The sequence below is a fragment of the Tursiops truncatus genome, chromosome 16 (assembly GCF_011762595.2).
Source record: "Tursiops truncatus isolate mTurTru1 chromosome 16, mTurTru1.mat.Y, whole genome shotgun sequence".
NCBI classification, from domain to species: Eukaryota; Metazoa; Chordata; class Mammalia; order Artiodactyla; family Delphinidae; genus Tursiops; species Tursiops truncatus.
In genome coordinates, this window is record NC_047049.1 from 9685480 (window position 1) to 9710704 (window position 25225).

The 25225-nt window shown below is 44.8% G+C and overlaps 1 protein-coding gene across 4 annotated transcripts in view; it reads left to right on the forward strand.

The window, feature by feature from the left end:
• Positions 1-25225, forward strand: part of ATE1 (arginyltransferase 1) — a 225460-nt gene that overhangs the window by 167814 nt on the left and 32421 nt on the right. The window contains exon 13 of one of the 4 annotated variants that reach the window (XM_019940144.3): positions 9290-9345. The exons of the other annotated variants lie outside the window; for them this stretch is intronic. Within the exon in view, the coding sequence (XP_019795703.2) occupies positions 9290-9330 (41 nt within the window). The 3' untranslated portion in view covers positions 9331-9345. Of the gene's footprint in view, positions 1-9289; positions 9346-25225 lie in introns of those variants that run through there. 4 annotated transcript variants of the gene reach the window in all.

Below are 25225 nucleotides of genomic sequence, written 5' to 3' on the forward strand. Positions count from 1 at the left end.
CAAGCGGCTGAAACCACATGCCATGCTTGGAAAATGTCTGGGCTGCCCTGCATCCCACCTCTGGGGGAAGGGGATCTTTTACTGCTCCTAGAGCCAATCAGGGACAATGAAAACCAAATGTGTCCCCATTGCATGCAAGCTCACAAAGATATATTCACACACACACACACACACACACACACACACACACACACACGCCCCTTGCAAATATTATGTGTGCAGGTCGAGGGCAGTTACTGCAGCTGAAATGTCAACTGTTGACAGGTCTGTAGAAGGCAGAATGCTCAGGACTTGAATCATTCTCTCCACCACGTTCTTTCCTCCCTGCTATGGCTGAAAAACACTGACTTTGTCACCAAACTGTATTCTGTGGGAGAATGGCTGCTTCCATATGCAGTTGACAAAATGTTGTCTGCATCGAAGGTAGCTTGTATTTCCAACTCTGCAAATATTCTTCATATTTTCTTACACCTCACCCACAGGACCTGTCATCGTTGCTCCGCTGTCAGAGAAGGTGCAGGGCTTTGCGTGTCCCCCGCGGTCAGGAGCTGTGACTGACCCTCTAGCAGAGGCAGGGGATTCCCACTTCTGAGAAGTGCTCTGGTCTGCAGCGCCCCTGTGACAAGCAGATTTCATCTTGCACGATGAAGAGCTGAGAGTCGCCGCACCCCCTGTGACTGGGAGGCAGGGGTCGGGGGAGGGTGACACCTGCTCATGGACCCGCCCAGGACCCCAGCCTCTCGGTATATACATGCCTTCGCTGGAACGTTTTGGCCAAAGTTGGAGAAGGTTTTTGGCCCCGTTTAGGGTGAAGGAGTTGTCAGTACACACCATGTGGGACAGCTTAGTAAGTATTCCTTTATTCCGGCAACAGCCCCCGGTTTCTGTCTCTTCCAGCAGTGCCATCCATGCTCGTGGGGTCACCTGTCATCCTCTCCTGTGCTCCCAGCTCCACTTGCTAACGCCGCCATACTTGAGCTCCTCCAGTGTCACTTGGTTCTCCACCACCAGCCCCTGCTTCTTCCCTCTGGGCCCACGAATGGCATCAGTTCCCCCGTCGTCCACCTTGCAGCCTCAGTGACCTGTCATTGACTCCTCTCTTTTGTGTCCAACATGGAACCACTTGAAAAACACTGTCAGTTCCAACTCCAGTGTAGTTATAGCATCTTTATCCTTCCGTTCCCTTGACACTGGTTAAGTTTGCTCTCAGCTCATCTAGTGCAGTAGGCTCCTTACTGGGCTGGCTAGCTTCAGTCTCCCCAATCCTCCTGATGTCTTGCTAAATAACAAGCAAAGGACATTTCTTCCTAAAATAAGATAATGCCTTCCATGTGTTTTCATTGATTCCTGATATTTCTTTGAGTTGACCTCTTATTGTACAATTAAATGCTAACCTTAAATTTTTAACCTCACACCCGTTAGGATGGCTGCTATCAAAAAGCCAGAAAACAACAAGTGCTGGCAAGGATGTGGAGAAATGGGAGCCCTTGTGCACTGTCGGTGGGAGTGGTGCAGTTATGGAGAACAGTATGGTGGTTCTTCAAAAAGTTTAAAATAGAATTACCATATAACCCAGCAATTCCACTCCTTTCTGTATATCCGAAAGAACTGAAAGCAGGATTTCAAAGAGATAGGTGTACACCTAAGTTTATGGCATTATTCACAATAGCCAGAGGGTGAGGGCAGCCCAGATGAACGAATGAAAAAAATATGAATACATACAGTGGAATATTTTTCAACCTTAAAAAGGAAGGAAGGAAATTCTGACATATGCTGCAACATGGATGAAACTTAAGGATATTATGTTGAGTGAAACAGGCCTGTCACAAAAAGACAAAAACTGTTTGATTCTATGTGTATGTCTGGAAGTCAAATTCTGGAAGTCAGAGAGTAGAATGTTAGTTGCCAGGAGCTGGGGGGAGGGGGAAATGGGGAGTAGTGGCTTTGTGGGTACAGAGTTTCAGTTTCGAAAGATGAAAAAGTTCTCGATATTGGTTGTACAACAACGTGATTTCACCTAATACTACAGAACAACGTGATTTCACCTAATACTACAGAACTGTACACATATTATGTGTATTTTACCACAATTAAAATTTTAAAAAAATTAAAAAATTTTTTACATTATGACATAGCAGCCTGGTTGTCTTTTGTGCTGTTTCACGAAGATGGATTTCAGTATTTGGGAGAGGTTAACTCTGAAACTACATGGAATTTGTAGAGTAACAAAATGTAAATTTTAAGGGCAAAAAGTCCTCTCTTCTAAGAAGGATGAATTAGATTCATGCAGTAAATGTATAATATTTATAAGCTTCTTTTAGACAAAGCTTTCCAATCGAAACTTTGTCCTGCTGTTGCCATGACCAAAGGCCAGTGTTTCTACTTAGCCCAGCATTTTCAGCAAGTGTAGGTAGCTGAGGATCCCGAATCTCAAGAGGGTAAATTGTGGGAGTTCGTTCTGATGTTGAAGCACAAAAGGATGTGAGAGTTACACAGACCTGGACCGTGCCTCTGACCATTTATCGGGAGATTTTCCATCCCCATTTCAAAGGGAGAGAAAGAATAATAAGAACCGGTGTCCAGACCATTTTAATAAATACAAAGTTCCCCAAAAGGCCCACCATTCCAGACCTTACGTCTCCTGCCAAATCCTGTAAAAATAAAGATTAAACCGTACAGCATATTTGTTTTGTTCTGATTGCTGTTATTTTGTTTGGGTAATAGAAGTCCCCTGGCATCTGGCCTAAGAGTGTGCTGACGGCTCCGGCTTTGATACCCTCCGCTCCTGCCCTTGAAAAGGAATCATTTCTTCCTTGGCCGAATAATACTCTCCTTTCCTGGAGTGACACACTTGGCATCACTCAGGGGGAGCAGGACAGCGCTAGGCTTTCACGTTGAAGTACTGGGTTCTAGTACCAGCCGGCCCGGGGCTCAGATTCTTCATCAATTCTCAAGATTTTGTATTTTTAAGTAATTTCCAGCTTGCGGAAAATTTGCAAGAATAGAACAAAGAAGCCCTGCAAACCTTTCACCCCGGTTCTTCAGTGGCTGACACTTTGCCTTTCCCTCTCTGTGTGTCTCGTATGATCAGAGGGCCATGATCAGAATGAGGAAATTAACCATGGGCACAACAGTATCTTCTACGGCATGTCTGATCTCACCGATCTTCCCAATAATGTCCTCTATAATAGTTTTTTCTTTCCAGTCTAAGACTGCTCATTGAGTACATTTAGGCAGTAAAGACGCATTCATTTTTGACCACCAGTTAAGCAAGGCAGCCCTTCCCCGTCTTTCCCACTCTCGAGGAGAAAAAGAAGTCAGTGATTACAAAGAATTGGAGTAGAACAAGATTCACTTAGTGTTTCCAGGCTATATGAGTCAATTATAGTTTACTCTTTAAAATAAGATGAATTTATAATATGACTTTATATTATCAATATATATTACTCTATAATATAATTGAAAATGGCCTAAGATAAATGAGAATGTTCATTTGATTCTACGTTGAAAACTCCTTAAATAGTAGTTTCACAGGTAGCAGTCACCAAAAATTGTCCCTCTGCGGGAGTTATGACGCAAACACTTTAGTCATAGGCATAGTCTTGTCTGTAGGCTAAAATTACTGCTGCATCACTGTGTTAACCAAACAACTCACAAGAAATTGAACAGTAAAAAGAAAGAATAGAGAAAATGGTCAGAAGAAAAGTTCATAGACTGGGGGTGGGAGGAGGGCCTCTGATGATCCTGTGAGGGCCACCGTCCCTTGTCTACACATCCAAGTTCAGGCTGGATTAAACCTCTTGGAAAATATTGCCTGTGCTGTTACTCTGTGAAACATACACTCATTTCTCTAGGAATGAAGCCTCTCAAAGGAGGAAATGTTGAGTTTTCAGAATCTGATGGTTGGAAGGAGGGAGTTATAATAATTGTCGTTATAATGCCCTTCTTCCCTGCTCCCCGTCCCAGAGGCTAGTGGGGGGGGGGGGGCGATGTGGGCATGTGTGTAGGGAGGTCCTTCTCAGGGTATCTTTGGTCAGGATATACTTCTTTATGCCAAAGAGGCTTTCATATAAGAGGGAACGGCAATAGTGTGTCACATAGCAGGAATGCCGAACTTCCGAGAATTGTGATTAATCGTTTCAGATGTTATTAATTTATCAAGATTATTGAAAGGTGTCAGTGGGTCATTAAGGGTGCTTGGTATCAGATTGGAAAGGAGAGACTAGAACCTTTGGAAAGTATGGGTTATTCCATTAAAAAAAGAAAAGAACATTTTATTATGGAAAATTTCAAGCATACAAATTAGAGAGAAGAATATAATGAACCCCATGTACCTATCACACAGTAATCTCATGGTGTTTCATCTACTGCCCTTTATGCCGAATCCCCTCCCCTATGCTGAATTATTCTGAATAAAACTCTGATATCATGTCGTTTCATCAATAAATATTGCAGTATGTACATTTAAAAGATATAAGCTTTAAAAATAATTAACCACAAAACCACTAGCATCACATCATCCATTTTTGCAATCATCAATAATTCTTTAACATCACTGAATATATCTTCAGTGTTCGCATTTCCTCAATTATCTTATCAATTGTTTTACAAATTGTGTGTTCAAATTAGGATCCAAATTAGGTCCATACATTTCAATCAATTGATATGTCTCTCAAGTTTAGTTTAATCCGTAAGTGCCTTCTGCACATCTTTTTCCCTTGGAAGTTATTTGTTGAAGAAACCTGGTCATTTGTCCTGCAGAGTCTCCCAAAGTCCAGGTTTTGTTGACTGCATCCCCATAGCGTCATTTAACTCGTTCCTCTTTCCCCTGTACTACTAGTAAATTGCTGGTTCTATCTCAAGCCTTAATTAAATCCAAGTGTTTTTTTTCTTTTTCTTTTAAATAAGACTCCTTCATAGGTGATGGTGTGTTCTCCCAATAAGAGTCAAAAAATGACTTGTTATGTCTCTTTTTTTTTTTAATTTTTTATTAGCAGCCATTGGTCATCATTGCCTAGATCCATTATTTAAGTAGGGGTTGAAAATGGTGATATTCTAATTTTATCATTCCACCTTCACTTTTTATCTATAGAGATAGCTTACCCTCATCAACTACTTGGCCCCAAAGTACAGTTCAAATAGAAAAGCTAGGTAAAGTGCTTCGTTTTTGCTCTTTATTTAGCAACTTTCAAAATAAGGAGTTGGTTTCCTAGTGTATTCCAAAGATAACCATTGAGTTTCTTTTAAAATATCGTATGAACTCATGGATTTAAACAGAGTTGGTGGGTTTAATCCATTGTAGTTATTATTCTTAAATGATTACTCAATTGTCCTGTCTTTGGGAAATGGGAGCCTTTTCAAGTTTGTTGCTGTGGTCTTTTGACAGGACCCCAGGAGTCATTGATAGCTTCTTTGATTTTTGGTATGACAAGTTGCTCCAAGCTCATCTTGCAAATTTCTGCCCATTCCTGGAACCAGCCACTTCTCTAAGGAGTCTTAGAGCTTTTTAGAGGGAAATGGTATTTAGACACAAACTGGATACTAAGAACATTCATTGCTACTGGGCTGGGGATAACTTTAGGCCTTTTCAAGGGACAAGCCTAGAAAACACTTTTTTAAAAATAAACTATATCATGACTTCATAATGATATTTCCAATTCAAATGTAGGACTCTAGGGACTTGACTTAAGCACATCAATCTAATATGTACCTACTTCTCTTTTCTCCATGTTGCAAAATCCCAGTTCCCAATGATACCAACATAATTACTCATTGAATTTATCCTGCAATACACACACAGTAGTTCAGAATACTACTACTAACACTATCACCAACATATTACTTACTGAAATGGTTCTTCAATTAAGAGCACACTTCGTGGGGATTTGCCTGAGAGACTTAGATGCTCAATTTCTATTTGGGACATTGCATGTACACAGAGAATTAGGCTCTCCCTTAGGATTCAGCAAACAAAACTATGACTCTGTGAAGTTTGAGTAGCCTCATCCATGGCTGCAAAGCAGGTTTTGGAAACTGTCAAGTCTAGATGAAGTCGGTCTACAAGTATCCTTCTTAAATGGCCCATTGCCATGACTAGAGTCTTTGGTCACCTGTTGTCAGGTTTTCATGTTAAACATTATTCACCTTCCGCATAGTCTGTCTTCCTTTTAGGCCTAAACCTAATTCTGTTTGAGCTCCTGGTTTGCAGGAACAGCTTCATAGGATGTTGGATCTAAAACGAACTGCAGATTCAGGGAACGTGTAGTTCAACCCTCTTATATTACAGAGAGGGAAACTGGATCTCAGAGCTGGGTGGAATGCTTATGATATGTTTTTTTTTTTTAACCCCACGTTTGTTTATTTATTTATTTTTGGCTGTGTTGGGTCTTTGTTTCTGTGCGAGGGCTTTCTCTAGTTGTGGCAAGCGGGGCCACTCTTCATCGCGGTGCGCGGGCCTCTCACTATCGCGGCCTCTCTTGTTGCAGAGCACAGGCTCCAGATGCGCAGGCTCAGTAGTCGTGGCTCACGGGCCTAGTTGCTCTGCGGCATGTGGGATCCTCCCAGACCAGGGCCCGAACCCGTGTCCCCTGCATTGGCAGGCAGATTCTCAACCACTGCGCCACCAGGGAAGCCCGATATGTTTTTAATGAATGTGCAAGGTTACTCCTCATCAGGATGTTGTTGATGTGTCATTTAGTAGAAAGAGTTCTGAGCTCATCTTTCAGAATTTGAGTGTTCCCATCTGTAAAATGATGGGACTAGACTAGATCTGATCAGACCCTAAGCTTTCTTCTTGATTCTGGGTTGAAACCCGTCAAGGGGACATGGCCAATTTGGTGTCCTTTCAATGGCAGTCCCGCCATGGAGTGACAATCATGGTACCTCAGCATGATCCGCATGTATGGGCAGTCACTTACAGATGCATATAAAAAATCATTTAATAAGCTATAATAAGGCAGACACCCCTGTAAATCCCAGGCAGGTCAAGAAATAGACTTGTACCAGTTTCCCTAGAAGCCCTTCGTGTACTCTGTCCTGTTCACAAATGCCTTCCTCCCTCAAAAGTAAGTACGATTCTGACTTTTATAGGAATCACATCCTTGCCTTCCTATACTGTAGTTTAGAATTCCCTCCCATTACTTCTTTAGATGTTTAGAAATCTATAGATGTTTTAGAAATCTATAGATTTCCCTCCCACGTTTCTTTTTCTTACAATTTATCTGTTGAAGAACACGACTTGTTTGCAGTCGCACACGCACGATGCAACCCAGGCTGTCTCTCTGTGCCCTTATTTCCTGCAGCCTGGCAGCTAGATCCAAAGGCTTCTTCAGACTCGGGTTCTTATAACGTCTTGTGTCTGCTTACGTGATGTTAGTAACTTTTAATGCTCTGTGTCTGGGCCCATTAATTCATTGGGGGAGGGTTGCAAAATGGTGACAGTCTATCATTTATTAGCTATAATTATATTATAAGGAAATTCTCTTCATCTACTATTGGGTTACCCTTGTGGTACCTGTCATACAGGAAATTAAGGACGAATGTCTGATCTTTCCTTTTATTTACTAGTTTTCATGATAATAAACTTGCTCCTTATTCTCTGAAGGTGACTGAGAATACACACACACACACACACACACACACACACACACACATCTGTATATAGATTATGAACTCGTGGATTTAAACAGATTTAACATATTTGAACATATCCGATGAGTTTTAATGCTTTGCAATTACTAACCTCATTGAAGCTCCAGGAGTACCATCGTTGGCCAGTGGGAGGTTAGCAAGTTCTTCTTGGTAATAGATCATTCTTTCATTCATTAGCTCATTTGCTCATTCATTTAACTGAGAGTTTTGTGTACCTATTATAGGCAAGACATAGAACTAGACAATGTAAACAGTATAAGACTAAATAAGATTTGGTCCCTGTCCACTAAAGCTTGCAGTCTACCACGAGAAATAACAGAGACAGATTGCAACTAGAAGGTTGTATCATAAAAGATATAGAAAGAAGGATGTGTTGTAGAGATTTGGAGGTAAAGCTGGTATGATATGTTGCATGACTGTCAGGTAGCCAGGCCTCTTCTTTGCTCTGCCGTCCTCAGCATGTGATCTAAGATGGCTCCTCCATCTCCTGCCACAATGCTCACATCCAGCCACCAAGAGAAGCGGAGAGGGAAGGGGAAAGCAGGCTCCTGCCTTTTAAGGTCAGCACCTGAAAGTTGTATATATCACTTCCCTTCTACCAATGGCCGGAACTTAGTCACACGGCCGCACCCAGCTGCAAGAGAGGCTGGGGAATGTAGTCTTTAACTGGGTGACCATGTGTCTGTTCACTCTGCTATGTGCAAACTCTGCGTAGACCATCAACTCTCCGAGTTTAATGTGCATACAAATCACCTGGGGATCTTGTTAAAATGAAGATTCTGGTTCAGTAGGCATGGGTTAGTGGGTGGGGATGTTGGAATTTTGCATTTCCAGCAAGCTCCCAGGTGGAGCTATGCCACTGGTTCTTGGACCACATTTAAGTACCACACTTAAAGGGTGCCCATGACTGCACCGGGGGGACTGTCTGCTCTCAGGGCGGCTCCACCTTGCAGGCCACTGTGGTCTTCATTAATCTGTCACTGCTGCTCCTGTAGCTACTTGGGTAAATACTTTTGGAGGATGTTGAGTATTTGTATTAAATACCCAGATAATGGGCCAGTGTAAAAAGTGTAATTAGAAGGTTCTTTGCCCAAAGTAATTTGTAACATAGCTTTTGTTTAGAATTTGGAGTTTTCCCTTAGGATTAGCACGTTTGAGTAATAGTATTACTAGCATAATAATTTTTTAAATGAGTTATTTTCTAAGTAGAAAACAAATCACAGTCGCACACAGATTTCTTGGCATTATAAATATTTAGATCTGTGGCCTTCATCCAATTTTCTTCAAACCCTTTTGAAAGTGTAAATAATTATACTTTATGCCAGCATAAATACCATTTTTATTCCTAGAGGAATCTAAGCACTTCAAGGCCCTTTAAGTATGTTATCTTTTACATTTCGTTAATAAAAACAGAAGAAGCATCCCTGGAAGCGTCCCTTGCCTCCCTGGGGCTGGGTGAGTCCCCTCTGCCCCGCCGTCCCCTGCACCCTCCACCTCCCCAGTGTGGCCCTGAACTGTCAGCCCCAGGATGGCAGGACCGTCTCACTCTCGTTCACCTCTGCGTCCCTTAGCCTAGAACATTCCCGGTCCCCAGGGCTAGAGTTTGAAGTTCGGATCTCTGCGTTTGTTTTGTCCCCAGCAACTGGCCTTTCCTGCTTGACCTGGCAGTGCCTGGCGTAGGAGCTTTGATCTCCCTCCAGCGAGGCGCAACCAGGGCTTATCAGAATAACCCGGGGTCGTTAGGAGGATTACAAGAGCGAAGGTAAGTGGAAGCATTTTGTGAATCACAGCGTGTTATACAAACGCAATAGAGCATTACTCTGTGTGATGATGATATATTACTATAATTTCTGAGCGTTTACCGCATGCCAGTACATAATGCTCTCCTTTAATTATCATCTCATTTCACAAATGGAGCAACTGAGGATTCAGTAATTGGGCTGAGGTCGCTCAGCCGACTGGCCAGAGCCAGGACTCTCACCCAGGTTGTGGGTCTCCAAAGCCTATGCTCTTAATGTGGACACACTTAAATCTGATTCCGTTATAAGGTGAGAACATATTTCGGGATGCTTTCAGGCTTGAGTCTGGATTTTTCAATCACAGTTGTATTTCGTTTCTTTTCATATTCCAAAGTGTACCTTTACCTACCAGAAGCGGCTCGTGGCACCTTTTTTTTTTTGCGGTACGCGGGCCTCTCACTGTTGCGGCCTCTCCCGTTGCGGAGCACAGGCTCCGGACGCGCAGGCTCAGCGGCCATGGCTCACGGGCCCAGCCGCTATGCGGCATGTGGGATCTTCCCGGACCGGGGCACGAACCCGTGTCCCCTGCATTGGCAGGCGGACTCTCAACCACTGCGCCACCAGGGAAGCCCGCTCGTGGCACCTTTTAGTTCACGGTCTTTATCATCTTTCCTTATATGTGCATCAGAGGCGCAGGGCTGTGTATAAGGTGTGTGTGTCAGCACCATGTTTGTGGGAGATCTAAGCCTCAGTCTGTATTTTTGGTTCGCCTAATAGGAGGAGAGGAGACCAGGAACATGGGCATGAAAGAAGGAAGGTAGAGAAGCACAGACTAACAGATGCCCCCCACCCATCCGTCCGAGGTCCTGCAGTCTATCTGGACTCTTATCTCATCCTGTTCTGCATGTTTCAGTTCAGATAACGTTATTTCCCTCTCCTCCCTTCAACTTCTAAAATCACTTGTCCTACAGTGTATAAAATAGGGATGCTGTGTGCTTTAGAAAGATACACAAAAATGGAAAGGGAATTTACCTTACCTCTTCTGGGCATCTCAGTGAGCATTTTTAAAGGTGCTTAATGAAGCATGGGGCTTCTTTAGAGCAGACTTACGTTCAAGCTGCAAGCTTTGGTTTTCTTTCCTCCCCCATCTCATCTCTCTCTCCCCCCACCCCAGCTCCAAACAGCTCCCATCTACCACCCCCTAACCAGGGGGCAGATATCCCGAGGCTCCCTCCCCCAAATCAGCGCTCAGGGGGAGAGAAAGCGGCTTTGAGGAGTGACCTGAGTGATGAGCTTCGGTGGAATGTGCACAATAAACTTCTATCTGGACTGAACTCTTCTGTGAAGTGGCAATCACTTCCCAGACAGACAGGCCCTGGAGGACCCGCCGTTCTGCATCTTTTAATCACCGTTGCTATGGAGAAAGCCACTATTTCATTAGAGAAAGCGCCTTAACGCAATTAACACATAGTTCAGTTGTTCTCCATCCCTTGTGGGCCCCGGAATGGAGGGGGTCCTGGGGTATTGCTTTCCCCGGGGGCCCGCAGGAAACCACAGGCCAAGCAGGGCAAGGAGGGTTCCCAGGAAGTAAATTCTGGGCTGCACCAGACTGGACTGTAGATTAAGGGACGTCAAAAGGAAGGTCTGGCTTAAAATTAACAAAAAACTCAGGATGGGGATCGACTCAGTGTTTCAGAGCAAAGTAAAACAAAACAAAATAAACAAAGTCTCTGCTGGCTACTTGTTGAGTTTGGAAGTATACTGAAAATCTCCACACATCCTCTGGTGAAACTGATTTTTCTACTCTTTCTTATTTCAGTTAGGTTTTCCCCCAGTACTGGGACAAATCAGTAGCGGGGCTGGGTGTGTGACCGCTGCCCCTGAGCCCGACCCTCCGCCTGGCCGCTGTTTTAAACTCTCTTTCACAAGCTTATTTGCAAACAGGGAAGATAATATTTTCTACTTAACTGGGCCATCATAAGGAAGTTTCCCCAGGGTGCCTGCCTGGCTAGAAAAAGGAAATGCTAATAAAAATGATGGGTTTTGATGGCTATGAAATGAGCGCTTGGGGAAGAGTTTTCTAAAGTTACTAAACTCTGGGCATTTCCCAAGAGAAGGGCTGTAGCTTCATGCCCCTGTCCTTGCTTTTCTCTAGCTGTGTAAAGTAAAAGACTCAAGCAGCCATTTAACTCTTAATTAACGGTATTAAAAAAAAAGAAGAAGGTACACTAGGAAATCCATCTGGAGAAAGAAGGGCAGTCGAAACGGTGGCCAGCGAAACAAAGAAGAGCCACATATATCCTGTATGTAGATGTTTTGCATCATCCCTAATTAGCTAATGTATTTCTTTCCACATACTCTTGGAGGAATTCTCAAGCGTGTCCCCTGCCGCTCCTGGAGACCACAGAAAAGCAAATGACACCGAATTTTCCCTTCTTAATTAAAATGTTAAACAGGGTTAAGATGCCAAGTTTCATCAGCGATATTTGCTCCCCTGGTGAACTCTTAAGTCCTGCTGGGGTTCAGTTCAATGGGAGTTATTTGAGTCAACACATGTTATTAAGTTTCCAAATGTAATCAGCCCAGATATTTTAATGGAAACTTTCTCCTTTCTTTTAATAAGCATGTGGTTTGGTTATAAAAGCACTTGGGTTGGGTGCCCTGTGTTGCCCTTCCGCAACCAAATCGCCATAGCAACAGGCAGCTGGTCTCTACAAAGCCTGGCGGGCGCTGCGAGGGGGCGACCGCAGGAGCCCAGCCCCCAGTGGCCCTGTTTGGCCAGGCATAAATATCCTCAATGGGATTAGAATGTGTAAGGGGCTAAAGGCTGTGGGAAAACTTTTGTCTGCCATATTTACGTCTTCTGCTGTTGCGTCTTAACATTTCCACTCGGGGTACCAGGGGGTTAAAAGTAAGAGCGAATGTTTTGATGGGTTTATTTTGAATTATGAATTCATGGGTCTGCATAATCGCCCGTCAGCATCAACCCGCTTTTGACTGTGTCTGCCCAGGGCCAGAGCTGGGTGCGGGGAGAAGGCAGTGGGAATCTACACCCGGGAGTAGCTTCAGCGTGGAGAATTAATTACATGGGGTGAGGGGAGACGCTTTTCTCCCTGGGTGGACACTGTATCTTGGAGACAGGCCTCAGGCTCACAGCCCTGCTCCTGGGGTAAGGACGATGCAAGGAGCAAGCCTTTTTTTCTGGCCAGTTGTTTATTATGGGGGGAAGAAAGAACTGGGAGGCAGGTGTTTCTGTCTCCTGGTCCTCAAACTCTACGTAAATTGGATAGGATGCTGTGTTCAGGACTGTGGACAGTATTCCCTTGTTATGGGCTGAAACGTGTACCACCACCACCCCCCAAATCCATATGCTGAAGCCCTAGCCCCTGGCACCTCAGCACATGACTGCATTTGGAAATAGGGTCTTTAAAGAGGTGATTAAGTTAAAATGAGGTCATTAGGGAGGGCCCTAGTTCAATCTGACTGGTGTCCTTATAAGAAGAGGAAATTTGGACACACAACGAGACACCAGCTGTGCACCTGCTGAAAATGGAAGACCGTGTGAGGACACAGCCATCTGCAAGCCAAGGAGAGGGGCCTCAAGGAAACCGAACCTGCAAGCACTTTGGTCTTGGACTTCCAGCCTCCAGAGCCATGGGAAAACAAATTGCTGTCGTTAAAGCCACCCAATCTGTGGCATTCAGTTATAACAGCCCTAGCAAACTATACATCCCCCCCAAACGATTTTCCAATTCTACTAGAGATGTTGACAGCCACATGTTAGAAGAAGTAGGTATGATGACCCAGCAAAGACAACCTAGGCCACAGGTCAAAATCTCTCTCTCTGGATAGAATAAAACAATGTCATGATCATTAAGCAAAGACCCTGCTATTAAAGCAAATTTAGCATGTGCCTCCGTCAGCTCCCTTGCAAGTGGCCCACCGTTTTCCCCTGCAGCAATATCCCTCTTCAATGTTATGTGTTATTGGCAAGCTTAATGGAGCAGATATTGAATTGTTTACATTATGTTGTAAAACTTCTCTGCTAAATATGATCAAAATGATACACCCATTCTTTTCTTTTTAAAATTTATTTTATTGAAGGATAGTTGATTTACAACGTAGTGTTAGTTTCTGGTATACAGCAAAGTGAGTCAGTTATACGTATATATATTCTTTTTCCTATTCTTTTCCATTATGGTTTATTACAGGATATTGAATATAGTTCCCTGTGCTATACAGTAGGACCTTGTTTATCCATTCTATATATGATGGTTTGCATCTGCTAATCCCAAACTCCCAATCCATCCCCCGCCCTGCCCTTGGCAACCACAAGTCTGTTCTCTATGTCTGTGAGTCTGTTTCTCTTTCGTAGATAATTTCATTTGGGTCATATTTTAGATTCCACATATAAGTGATATCATATGGTATTTGTCTTTGTCTGACTTAACTTCACTTAGTATGATAATCTCTAGGTCCATCCATGTTGCTGCAAATGGCATTATTTCATTCTTTTTTATGACTGAGTAGCATTCCATTGATACACTCATTTTTATGATGCATCCTGGGAACCCCAGTGGCTGAGGGCTCAGGAACATCCCCACATGGATCCTTCGCTACCTTCCACCCAGCCACTCCCACTCGCACAAGTGAGCAAGGGAAACGCAGCTCCATCCGCCCTGGAGGATGTGTGAAGTTTGAAGTGGAAGCGGGTAGGCAATGCCCCAATTGTAAGCAGACCTGATGTATCAAACTTGGACTTGAAAACAGACAAATTTAAGGACGATGATTTACATTGCTACAAAATACACGTTGCAAAAGTATGTGTGTGAAGGATACATTAAAGAACAGACTCTTTTTTGGCGTTTAGAATTGGATTCAATGTAGAAAAATCTGATATGTAGGGAATTTCTTTCAGAACACTTGTTTAGTAGCATAAGTCACTGATAGGTAACCAAGATTGCTTTCTTAAGCTGCTTTTGGTCAGGAATGGGGGTACTACAGGCAGACTGGAAGGCAAGTACAACATAAGAGATGAATATATACACACAGGAACATACATACACATCTACACATTCATCTGTAGATAATCTATATATACACACATACGTATACATAATACATATATATGATTATACACACACACACACAATTCCTTGCAGTTGATGCCTTCTTTCAAGAATTACTTACTGAGTGCCAACTCTGCTGTCATGCGAGGTGCTTGGAATACAAAGGCTCTGCTCTCAGGGGGTTCACAGTCTACTAGAGAAGTGAGACATGGAAATAAGTAATTATAAGCCAGGTGATCTGAACATGCAGAAGTTCATGCAGCCCCGTGGGGGTATTTGTCAGCCACATATTCCCAGGGTCATATCCAGTTTGTTGTACTCTCACACCCACTGTTTGTGAAGTCCAGCCTCAGTGTGTCAGGGTGACCTGCCACGTCTGCCCCTGGCTTTAGGGAGAGAGAAAGGAGAATTCTGTGCCAAGGTATGGTCATGTATATACTCACCTGGTCCATTAGAGGTGATAAAAACATGCAAAATTAATGAACTATATTGCAAATTTGTCTTAGGATGGTAATGTAGGTTTTTCTTATCTGAAATTGGTCTCAAAAGAGAATCTAAAAACCAAACAGGAGATAGTTCAATTTTTTTTTTTTTTCCAGCCCTTAGAACCCAAAGCTTTTGCCGGCCTCCTGCTGTTGAAGTTTGGGATCACAATGTTTTATAGCTCCCTGGGGAATGTCCCTGTTTCACTCACCCACGTTCCTCCTTTTACCTAACCTCCGACCACCTTCCTTCAGATGTCCCTTACCTTCCCCCGTGGAGGCTGTAGGAACCCTACGTGCCTTTGGTCACCCTACCCTGCACAATTGCAATCTTGTCACTTCTCTGATCAAAGCCTCAGCATCTTTTCATTCAGGTGTGCTTAATGTTTCCTAGCTGCCATCCATATGCTAGCTAGAGAGTGTGCACGTGTGTGGCTTATGGAACAAAGTCCCAACCTCGAAACAAGGCATTCAGGGAGCTCCCCGGCCGGGGTCTGCCTGTCCCTCAGAGGCTTCGGTCCAGCTCTGGAGCCTGCTGGCATCCAGTGCGCCGCCTTCGCTCTACCCGCCACCCACACCTCTCCTCTCACGCCCCACCCAGGTGCTCTTCCCACCTGGGACAGTTTATGATAAATGAAAAAGAAAGTCATGAACACGTTCATAGAAAAGAACAATTCTTGTGTGATAAACGATAAACAAACCAACAAAGCTCTTGTTCAGAAAATAATTTTGGAGGAAGAGACACTAAAATATTCAGAGCGGCAGTTTCTGGGTAGTGGGGTCGTGCACATATTTTTTTCTGCTCTCTACTTTTTGTGTTTCCCAAATTTTTAATATCAAATACATCGTGCTTTAATAAATGAAATAAAAGTATTTCAAAAATAAAACCTACATCATATTCTTTAAGACCTAGCTTGGGATGGTAGAAAATTCTTCTTGACGTGGTAGAAAAGAGCATGCATTTTTAGTCATTCAAGCTTAAGTTCGGACCTTGCTTCCACTACCTAGTAGCTAGTATTAGCTGTGCGGGCTTCAGTATATGTATCTGTAAAATGGGATAATGTGTTTTTCATAAAATGTGAGGAATAAAATATCCTGTCCATAAACTGCTTAGCACATTGCTGTGTACTAGGGGTTAATGCATTTTCATTCCCTCCCCTTTCTCACCCTTCATGAATTCTAAAGCCCTCTCGGGAAATACTAGCTCACCTTTGTGCGTCTATCATGGCCCTGCCACTTGCTGTGATTATTTTGTACGTTTAGTAACTCCTCAACCAGATGGAGAAATCGAGAACAGGAAGGGTAGTCACCTCTGCATCTCCTGCAGCCCCTCTTCCCATAATAGCCACTTAATGAATATTTTTTGAACAGAAGTAAATAATCAAAAACTGTATTGAAATGAAGAATCTGCCAGAAGAGTTCTGAGAATCCAAGATACAATGAAAAACAGACACAACCAGAACTAGAAAACCAAATGAGAAAGGGTAGCCATTGTAAGCTCACTTTAAAGTCATAACTATCAGAAAATTCAGAATTATGACTCCCTCTCCCGCTATAACCTTTTCACATCACACATATGTAATAGAGGCCATAAAAGTTAACACAACGTTCAGTAGTACACGTTACAAACAGATCACATGATGTGGTTGAGTTACTGTGGCGATGGGAATCATAACTTTGAATTTCCTCACTTTTATGTATTCGTAATAGTATCAACCGTTACTGTGCATTAGCGGCCCGGTTTGCCCCTCAAGCCTAAACTGTATTTATACCTGGAATAAAGGGGAAAGAAGCTGCTCTTCACAAGGTCCCGAAACTGCCCTGATCTCTGCGGTCTACAGGTCTTTAGGCAAGTTTTCCAAGTGACCATTTTCCAGAAAGATATTGGAGTAAATGGAATATTTTCCTCTTAACAGAGCATTTTGCTTGCGTTTACCAAACAGTATTTCTTTTCCATTAAAACAAATGCTTTCAGGCAAGGGCTGCATCACCATGGCAGTGGCTGTAGACCGAGCCACATGACGTAGCTTGCAGTAGGAAGCTCTGGGCTTGAGTAAAATTGGGACGTCACAGGCCATAGGAATGCTGGGTGCCCATTCAACCCCTGTCCTCCACGCTTTCAGACACTTTGTAACGTCACCTCAAGAAGAAGCCACCGAGGAGATGCCAGACATGAAATCTTGAGCTGGGAGGTGAACTGGTTTTCTGATGTCACAAGACCCTTCAAGACCCTCAGCTTGGATCTTACAAGACCCTCAGCTCTGTGCCCGGGGGAGTGGCCTACGTTCTTTAAAAGATGGGCAGGGAATGAGCAAGGGCTGCCTTTCTGGTGCCCTGCCCCTCGACTAATGATTCCACGGGTTAGGACATTATGCCTTCGTTGTTCCCTTAATTTTTCATTCTTACTCCAAATCCTTTATTGTGAAGGTCTTCTCCCAAGGTGGAGAATGGACGAGACCTCTGTCTTCTCAGGAGCCTTCAGAAGCCTGCAGGTTGCAATGAAGGTTTCCTTCACTCTGTCTTTGGTCTAAATCACAGCAGACCTTAAGCCTTTCTTCCTATGTCTTGTTTTCTTACCCTTTTATCAGCCTTGTCATTTTCTCCAAGCTGCTCCGAGGACTCTGCTCTCTGGGACATAAACATAGTCACAGCTGAGTAAGTGTCAGCTTAAGGACTGAACTCTAAAATAATTTTGAGTCCAAGGTAGAACTTGTAATAGCTCCCAGGAAAGTTTTTTTCTTTTAAAGTACTCGTCCAAATTGATAACAGCAAAACAAAAACAAAATCACACACACACACACACACACACAGATATTCAAGGGTGGTGAAGAGACTGTGATGCACAGGGAGCTATTTATGTATTTATGTGCTTGTTTCTTCCAGGGACAGTCAGCTCATGATAAATGGTCAGGGCACTTGAAATGTTTTAAGCTCCTGAATTTTATTTTTTATTTACTTTACTTTGGTGACTGTCTTTTGGTCATTCCTGTCAGGGTTGCATTTTGGAAAATTGCAAACACCTTCTTGACAATACTTTAGAGGAAAATGCTAGGCATACCTCAGGGTGAGGGCCAAGTATTCTGTCCCTATAAATGAGACAGTGAGGTCAGTATGGTTTTTTTCTCCCCCCGCCGAGGGGAGACGGAGGGGTAAAATTGTTCACTAAAATAAAATGCCCTTGAGGTTTGTATGAAGTTTCAGAAGTGCAGAAATTCTTTCAGTAATCCAGAAACAAAGGGGAAATGCCAATAGTTTTATTCCTTTTGCAGGTACATCCGGATATGTGATTCTTTGGTGAGAGAAGGGTGAGACTGGGAGAAAGCTAAGGGTTTTGGTCCCACCTATAAAATGACCTGACACCAATCTTCTTTCATTCTCATGCTTGTGTGGTAGCACAAGCAATGAGTGAACATTTTCTACAGGGTTTATAAAAACGAGATGAAAGTTTAACATCTGATGAACCTCAAGAAATCTGATGAACCTCAAGATTTCTCATTCATCTCATCAGGGGTCTTTAAAGCACAAACACTAAATCTATTAAAAGTGTCTAAACTTCTTGGCAAAGATGATTTGCTTCTGGCTGGGGACAGAGTGATTATTCTTAATAGGCTCTGCTCTATTCCCTTCCTCTGGAGGGACCATGGAAACCTTTGAGCTAAGAGGGCTTAAGCTCTTGTACCCAAGAGTCAAAGTAAATGGACTCTTTTTGCCTGTTCATTTTTAAGTATTTCCAATGCTACTTTTTTTTTTTTTTTGCGGTACACGGGCCTCTCACCGTTGTGGCCTCTCCCGTTGCGGAGCACAGGCTCCGGACGCGCAGGCTCAGCGGCCATGGCTCACGGGCCCAGCCGCTCCGCGGCATGTGGGATCCTCCCGGACCGGGGCACGAACCCGTGTCCCCTGCATCGGCAGGCGGACTCTCAACCACTGCGCCACCAGGGAAGTCCTCCAATGCTACTTTTTAAGACCACAAACATTTCTGAAGGAGAATTGTGATGGTTGCGCTCAGGGTGAAGGATTATAATACTGCCAAGTGGGTTTACCATTTACATCCTGTTTACAGAGTTTGACATCTTGAAATAAAGGCATGTGAGAGAGAGGAAAAAAAAATGTCAGAAAGAGAGATTACCAGTCACATAGGGGAAAAGGGGTCCTGGTGGTTGGAGATGGTTCTATCAGGAAAAATAGAAAAATGGGGCAGGATTAGATTTGACTGTGAGTCACAGTAATGTCATTCCACAGTAAGGTAGACTTATATGAGAAAGGAGTTTATTTCCTTCTCCTATTAGGGTCCAAGGACAGGCAGTCTAGGCCGAGATGGTGGCTCCAAGATTGTCTTGGCTCCTTCTGTTATACCTCTCTGCCAACCTTAGCTTGCACCTCATGGTCTAAAATAGCTGCTCAAGCTCCAGCCGTCACATTCACCTACTAACCAGCAGGAAGCAGGAAGAAGGGGAAGGCAACACACTATTTCCTCTTGCATCCTATTTGCCAGAAGTTAGTTTACCTGGTTGCAAGGGAATTAGGGAGATATAGTTTCTATTCTGAGTAGCCATGTGCCTAGCTAAAAATCAGTTCTATTTTTTTAAAAAGGGCCAAAAGGTAGTCTGGACACCCATTCATAGGAAAGGGAAATACTTTCCTGAAATTTATCTGTAAATTTTTTTTTTTTTTTTTGCGGTACACGGGCCTCTCACTGTTGTGGCCTCTTCCGTTGCGGAGCACAGGCTCTGGACGCGCAGGCTCAGCGGCCATGGCTCACGGCCTAGCCGCTCCATGGCATGTGGGATCTTCCCAGACCGAGGCACGAACCCGTGTCCCCTGCATCGGCAGGTGGACGCTCAACCACTGCGCCACCAGGGAAGCCCTGGTATCTGTAAATTATAACCATACTAGAGTACATTCAATTAAAATTGGAGGTTAATAACAATATTGGTAATTTACCCATTTTGACTTACTCAGAGGGGATGGCTTTAAGGACTGGAAACATGTCCTTCAAATGGCTGACCTCTGGGCTCCCCTTCCACTCCCCCTCGGCTGATCTGCCCCAACAGGGACGCTGTCCTGGGAACTAGAAACCAAAAGGCATCTATTCTTCACAGCTCCCCTCAGCCCCTGGCTGGCACTGTGGCCTTGGGCCAACCCTCCTTGCTGTCTGAACCTCGGTTTCCTCCTGACTAGAAAGTTCACAGTAATGCCAACCTCAAAGGTGAACTTTCAAGCACACCCGAGGGACCATGGTGGTGGATGTGGCTGTTCTCTGCCCTGAGCCCTCACGTCACCCTCAACCTAATGCATGCAGGGCCGATAATAATAGCAAACACTTGAATCCCTCCACAGGCTCTGTGGCAAAGCCCTGCACGTAATGCACCTGATGGTCCGCGTTTGATAGAAAGGGAGCCTGCAGGTTAGAGTGGTGAAGGAAGGTGCTAGTGCCCCCCCAGCTGGGCAGGGGCAGCCAGGACCTCAGCCCGGCTCCGGCGATTTCTGCAGCCCAGGAGTTGACCTTTTCGGCTGCGCTAAAAATAACAAACTCGGGTTAAAAGTCTCCTCTCGCTTTTCAAGCCTCTAAAAAATTTCAAAACATTCACAATTTTCGACGTTCCCCCAGAGCACGGGGCAGTACCTGTTAATGGGTCGGGAGGGTGTGTTTATAAACTTGACACCGGGGAGTAGATGAGGATAATAACCGCTTCCTTTTGTTTGTGCTTTAAACTACTAATTAAGGATACGCAGCCGTTTTAAAGAGAACCTGGGTCTGGTGCAATTTTTTTCCAACTCCACTGGTGGTTTACAGACATCAGTCAGAGAATGCAGGTTTTTCTCATGCCCCTCAGGAATCCACGTGAACGGGCCATTGTCCCAGGGCTTGTGCGAGCTGCCCGGCCTGCAGAGCCTGCTCTCCCGCACTCTGCCCTCTGCAGCAGGCGCTCGTTCTGGTCAGCGTGCTATTCCTCCGACGCAGACATATCAAGGCATCTGCCTTCGCTTTGATCACTGGTATCTTGCTAGGACCCGAAGCCTCAGAGGGAAATCAGAGGGAGACATTTCTCCCTACACCCATTCACCGTCCAGGCACATCATTCCAACCGATCTCAGAAAGCTGGCTGCAGATGGAGAACGTGGGCCCCGGGGCAATGGCCCGGGGGAGAGATAAAAGGCACCCAAGTTGGCACGAATGAGTCTATGAAGCAGAAACTGCTTGCTTGTTCCAGGCCAGATGGTTGTTTCTTTCGCGTCTGTTCCAAGATGCTAAGCCCCAAAGGCCATGGGGCTCCGAGGAAGGGCCGGCCTCTTAGCTGGTGCCCTTTAGCTGAGTTTTCTGCCTGAATACAAGAAAATAAGACAAAGAAGAGGATTTGTCTTTGCTTCCTGGGTATGGGACCCACAACTTTCTCAGATACGCTTTGGAAATAAAGTCATCCAGGCCCCAAGGACACCTCAGTACCCCTTCCTTCTAGCTACCTCCTATTCTTAGATCCTGCGTTTCTGACGATTGGGGTAAAGTTCTCAGCCAGCGCAGCGCCCAGATCCTGCGGGATGTCTGGCGGCACTGAACTGAGGGTGTAGTGGTCTCTAGCAGGCCATGCCCTGCAGAGGAGAACTGGGCAGCTTTCATCCGGGCGGAACCTCTGTCTCAAATTTCGTGAGTGTCTCTGTATGGGGTTCTAGACATCGCCCCCTCCACCTAGACACCAGCTTCTGCCAAAAGGCAACCATGTCTTAACAGTTGGGCTGGATGTCTGCTGCAAACTTTTGGCTTCAGAAGAAGACGAACTATTTGCTGCATTACCTTCCCAGCTTTTAATGAGAGGACTGTCCCTATTCTAGGAGTCCCGTGATAGCATCATCTCCAGCCCAGGCTCAAGTCCTTAATAAGCAAGACTCAGGAGAGACGGGTGACCATGCTCAGTGATGGTAAAACCAGCAGAGGGCTCGCTCAGTCTCTGAGGCTGGATGAAGGACCATTTGCTGCTCCCTGCAGGGCACGCTGCCCCACCCCAATGCCCAGCTTTCCCAGTCCCTAGCCGAGTGACCTGGGACAAGTTAGTGACTCTCTCCTCTACTTAGTCTTGGTCTGTAAAATCAACAGAACCCATCTAATAGGTTGCCCAGAGCAGAGGTCCCCAATATTTTTGCACCAGGGACCATGGAAGACAATTTTTCCACAGACCAGGGCTGGGGGGATGGTCTCGGGATGATTCAAGCGCGTTACATTTATTGTGCACTTTATTTCTATTATTATTACCTTGTAATATATAATGAAATAATTATGCAACTCACCATAATGCAGAATCAGTGGGAGCCCTGAGCTTGTTTTCACTAGCCACTCACTGATAGGGTTTTGGTATGAGTCTGCAAACAATTGATTTGTTATGGTCTCTGTGCGGTCAAACGTCTCTGCTAATGATGATCTGTATTTGCAGCCGCTCCCCAGCGCTAGCATCACTGCCTCAGCTCCACCTCAGATCAGGCGTTAGATTCTCATAAGGAGCGCGCAACCTAGATCCCTCGCATGCGCAGTTCACAGCAGGGTTCGCGCTCCTATGAGAATCTAACACCGCCGCTGATCTGACAGGAGGCGGAGCTCAGGCGGTAATGTGAGCCATGGGGAGCGGCTGTAAATACAGATGGAGCTTCGCTTGCTCGCCTGCTGCTCACCTCCTGCTGTGCAGCCCGGTTCCTAACAGGCCACGGACTGTGAGTTGGGGACCCCTGGCCCAGAGGATTAAACGAGTCGATGCATATAAAGGGCTGAGTGCTGTGCTTGGCTCAATGACTATCTGTTATGATTTCTCTGAGAATCCATAGGACATCAAGGTCTGATTGATTAGCTAGAGATATGTTTAGCCTTGACCATGTTTTCTTAGGAATTAAGGACACATGCTTGAGCCAGTCTGGCAGAATCTAGGACTTCAATCCCTACTAAGCACCAGAGGGAATGATACATGAAAGAGAAAGTATAGCACAGTGGTGGTGCCTGGGGGTAACAGAGCAGGATGAAGATTAGGAGCGGGACTAACCAGTCAAAACTTGTATGATTCTCCATTCATTCATTCATTCACTTATTCATTCATACAACAAACATCTACTGAGCGCATATTGGGGGGCCAGGCCAGGCGCTGTCCTGGGGATCCCGTGACGAACCCAGATGTATTCATGGAGCTCATGTCCTAAGGGAAGATTGCAGGGGGAGGGGAGGCAGGTCATGGGAAGAAAACAAACACCTGAACAAGCTCATTTCAGATAGTGGTTGGTTATTCATTGTTATTCATTGCTGTGTAGCAAATGACCTAAAGGAAAGTGTCTTAAAAACCATCATCTGTTTGCTCAGGATTCTGCCACTTGGGCAGGGGCTGGTGGGGACAGCTCCTCTCTGCTCCGCATGGCATCGGCTGGCTCTGTCCCTTGGCGGGCCAGCTGTTGCTAGCTGTTGGCTTGCAGTTCAGCTGGGGCTGTTGGCCAGGGGCTTAGTTTTCCTCCGTGTGGGCTCTCCATGGGGTTTGGTTGGCCTTCTCCCAGAGTAGTGACTGAGGTCGGTGAGGGAGTGAGCTAAGATGAGTGGTGAGAGGGATGGAAAACCACCAAAGGGTCCAGGCAGGGGAGGGATGCAACCTGACTGAGCAGTTGTAAAACCTCTCTGCCCCTCTGTTTTTTCATTCACAAAATGAGAGACCTGCCTGAATTGCCTCTAAGGTCTCTTCCAGCTAATTTTCCCAGAAGAGAACCAGTACTTTGGTGGCTACAGTTTCTGGATTTGGGTCTTCTCTGCTGCACTGTCTCACCTGTAGAGCAATGAGAAGCAGAAGAAGCCTTCCTGGATGCTTTATGAGACAAGACACAAACTTATTAAAGGAGGAGTCCTTGGTCCATTCTTCAGGCTGTTTTGTGAGCCGCATCGTCAAACACATGCTTCATGCAATGGATGTGAAAGGTAGATGCTTAAGCAAAGGCTCTTTTGAGCAAGAAGGACTGTCAGCCATCAAAGAATTTCAGAAGGCACAGCTCCTCGAGTCCAGACAAGACCAGCAAATAAACCGAATTCCAGAGAGCTAGTGTTACCTGACGCTCGTTGGTCTGGGGGGGTGGGGGAGGGGATCGGAATAGAAGTTTTCTTTGGAACTTAATTAGATCGACATGGTTGATATGCTCCTTAAGGTGGGAGCTGAGCATTTAAAATTATACCAAAGATATTTTTCCCCAGGTCTCTGTAAGTGGAGACGTGAACCTATCAAAATGTGCGATAAGGGAGCTACATGTGTCGTTCTAAACCAGTTCAGACCAGCTAGGCTGCTCCCTGCTCTGAGCTGCTGGCTATTAGCTGTCATCCAGCCTGGATGTGAGACAAGCAGGTGGATAAGAGAGACATCATCTCGTTAGGACTTGCAGGAACAGGCAAGCAGGGAGCCTATCAGCAGCGCACATCTCCAGGGCAGGCTTGGGCTCCAGCGCGAAGCACCATGGTAGATGGGCTTTTCATTTCAATGACATTTTTTTGGGAAAGATTCAAATTCAATCCTCTTCCAGGATAGAGTAATTTCAGTTGCCACTGATCCTTCCGATAAATGAGACAGGGTTTCATTTTTTTCTTGCTACCGAGGTATCTAATTTTATAAAAGCCTTCAACAATGCAATAATTTACTGTAGCAGCAGGATGGCTACGAGTAAGGACTTGTCTTCTTTTCTGTTAATTTTCTGAAGGAATCTCTTCCCTTCACCACTGAGAAGCTGTGCATGCCTTTCTCTGGGTTTCGTTAAGACTGTTTGAAGTCATGATGGCAAGATCATTATGATGTTTTTGAAAGATAGTGGGTTTCAAAGAGTTGTACTCAAGAGACTTAAAAAAGCTTCATCAACTTAATTCCCGTCCTCGGCTACTTTTTCAGAGCTATGATCTGGATATGCCGTAATTGGTATCATTTTCATTACAATCTCCTCCCCACCTTTTGTTGTTCTCATTACTACTTCTCCTCTTCTGAAATGACACATGTAATACACAATTAAAGAATAAGTCAGAGCCTAGAATCCTCCATGGAATTCAGAACCAATGTAGAAATGGCTGAAGGAATCCACATGCACACACGCACACACACACACGTATGCACAAACGGGGTTATTGGACACATCCTTACAGAGGAAAACTGAGGCAGAGGACCTTTGTGATAAGGAGTCTAGCTTAGAGATAGCCGTTTCTTACAGTCGTGCCATGGCCATGCCAGGGGTAGGGTTGGTGTGGTCATAAGTGAGACCAGTACAGGAGTTAGTGAAAACATTTAGAAATGTC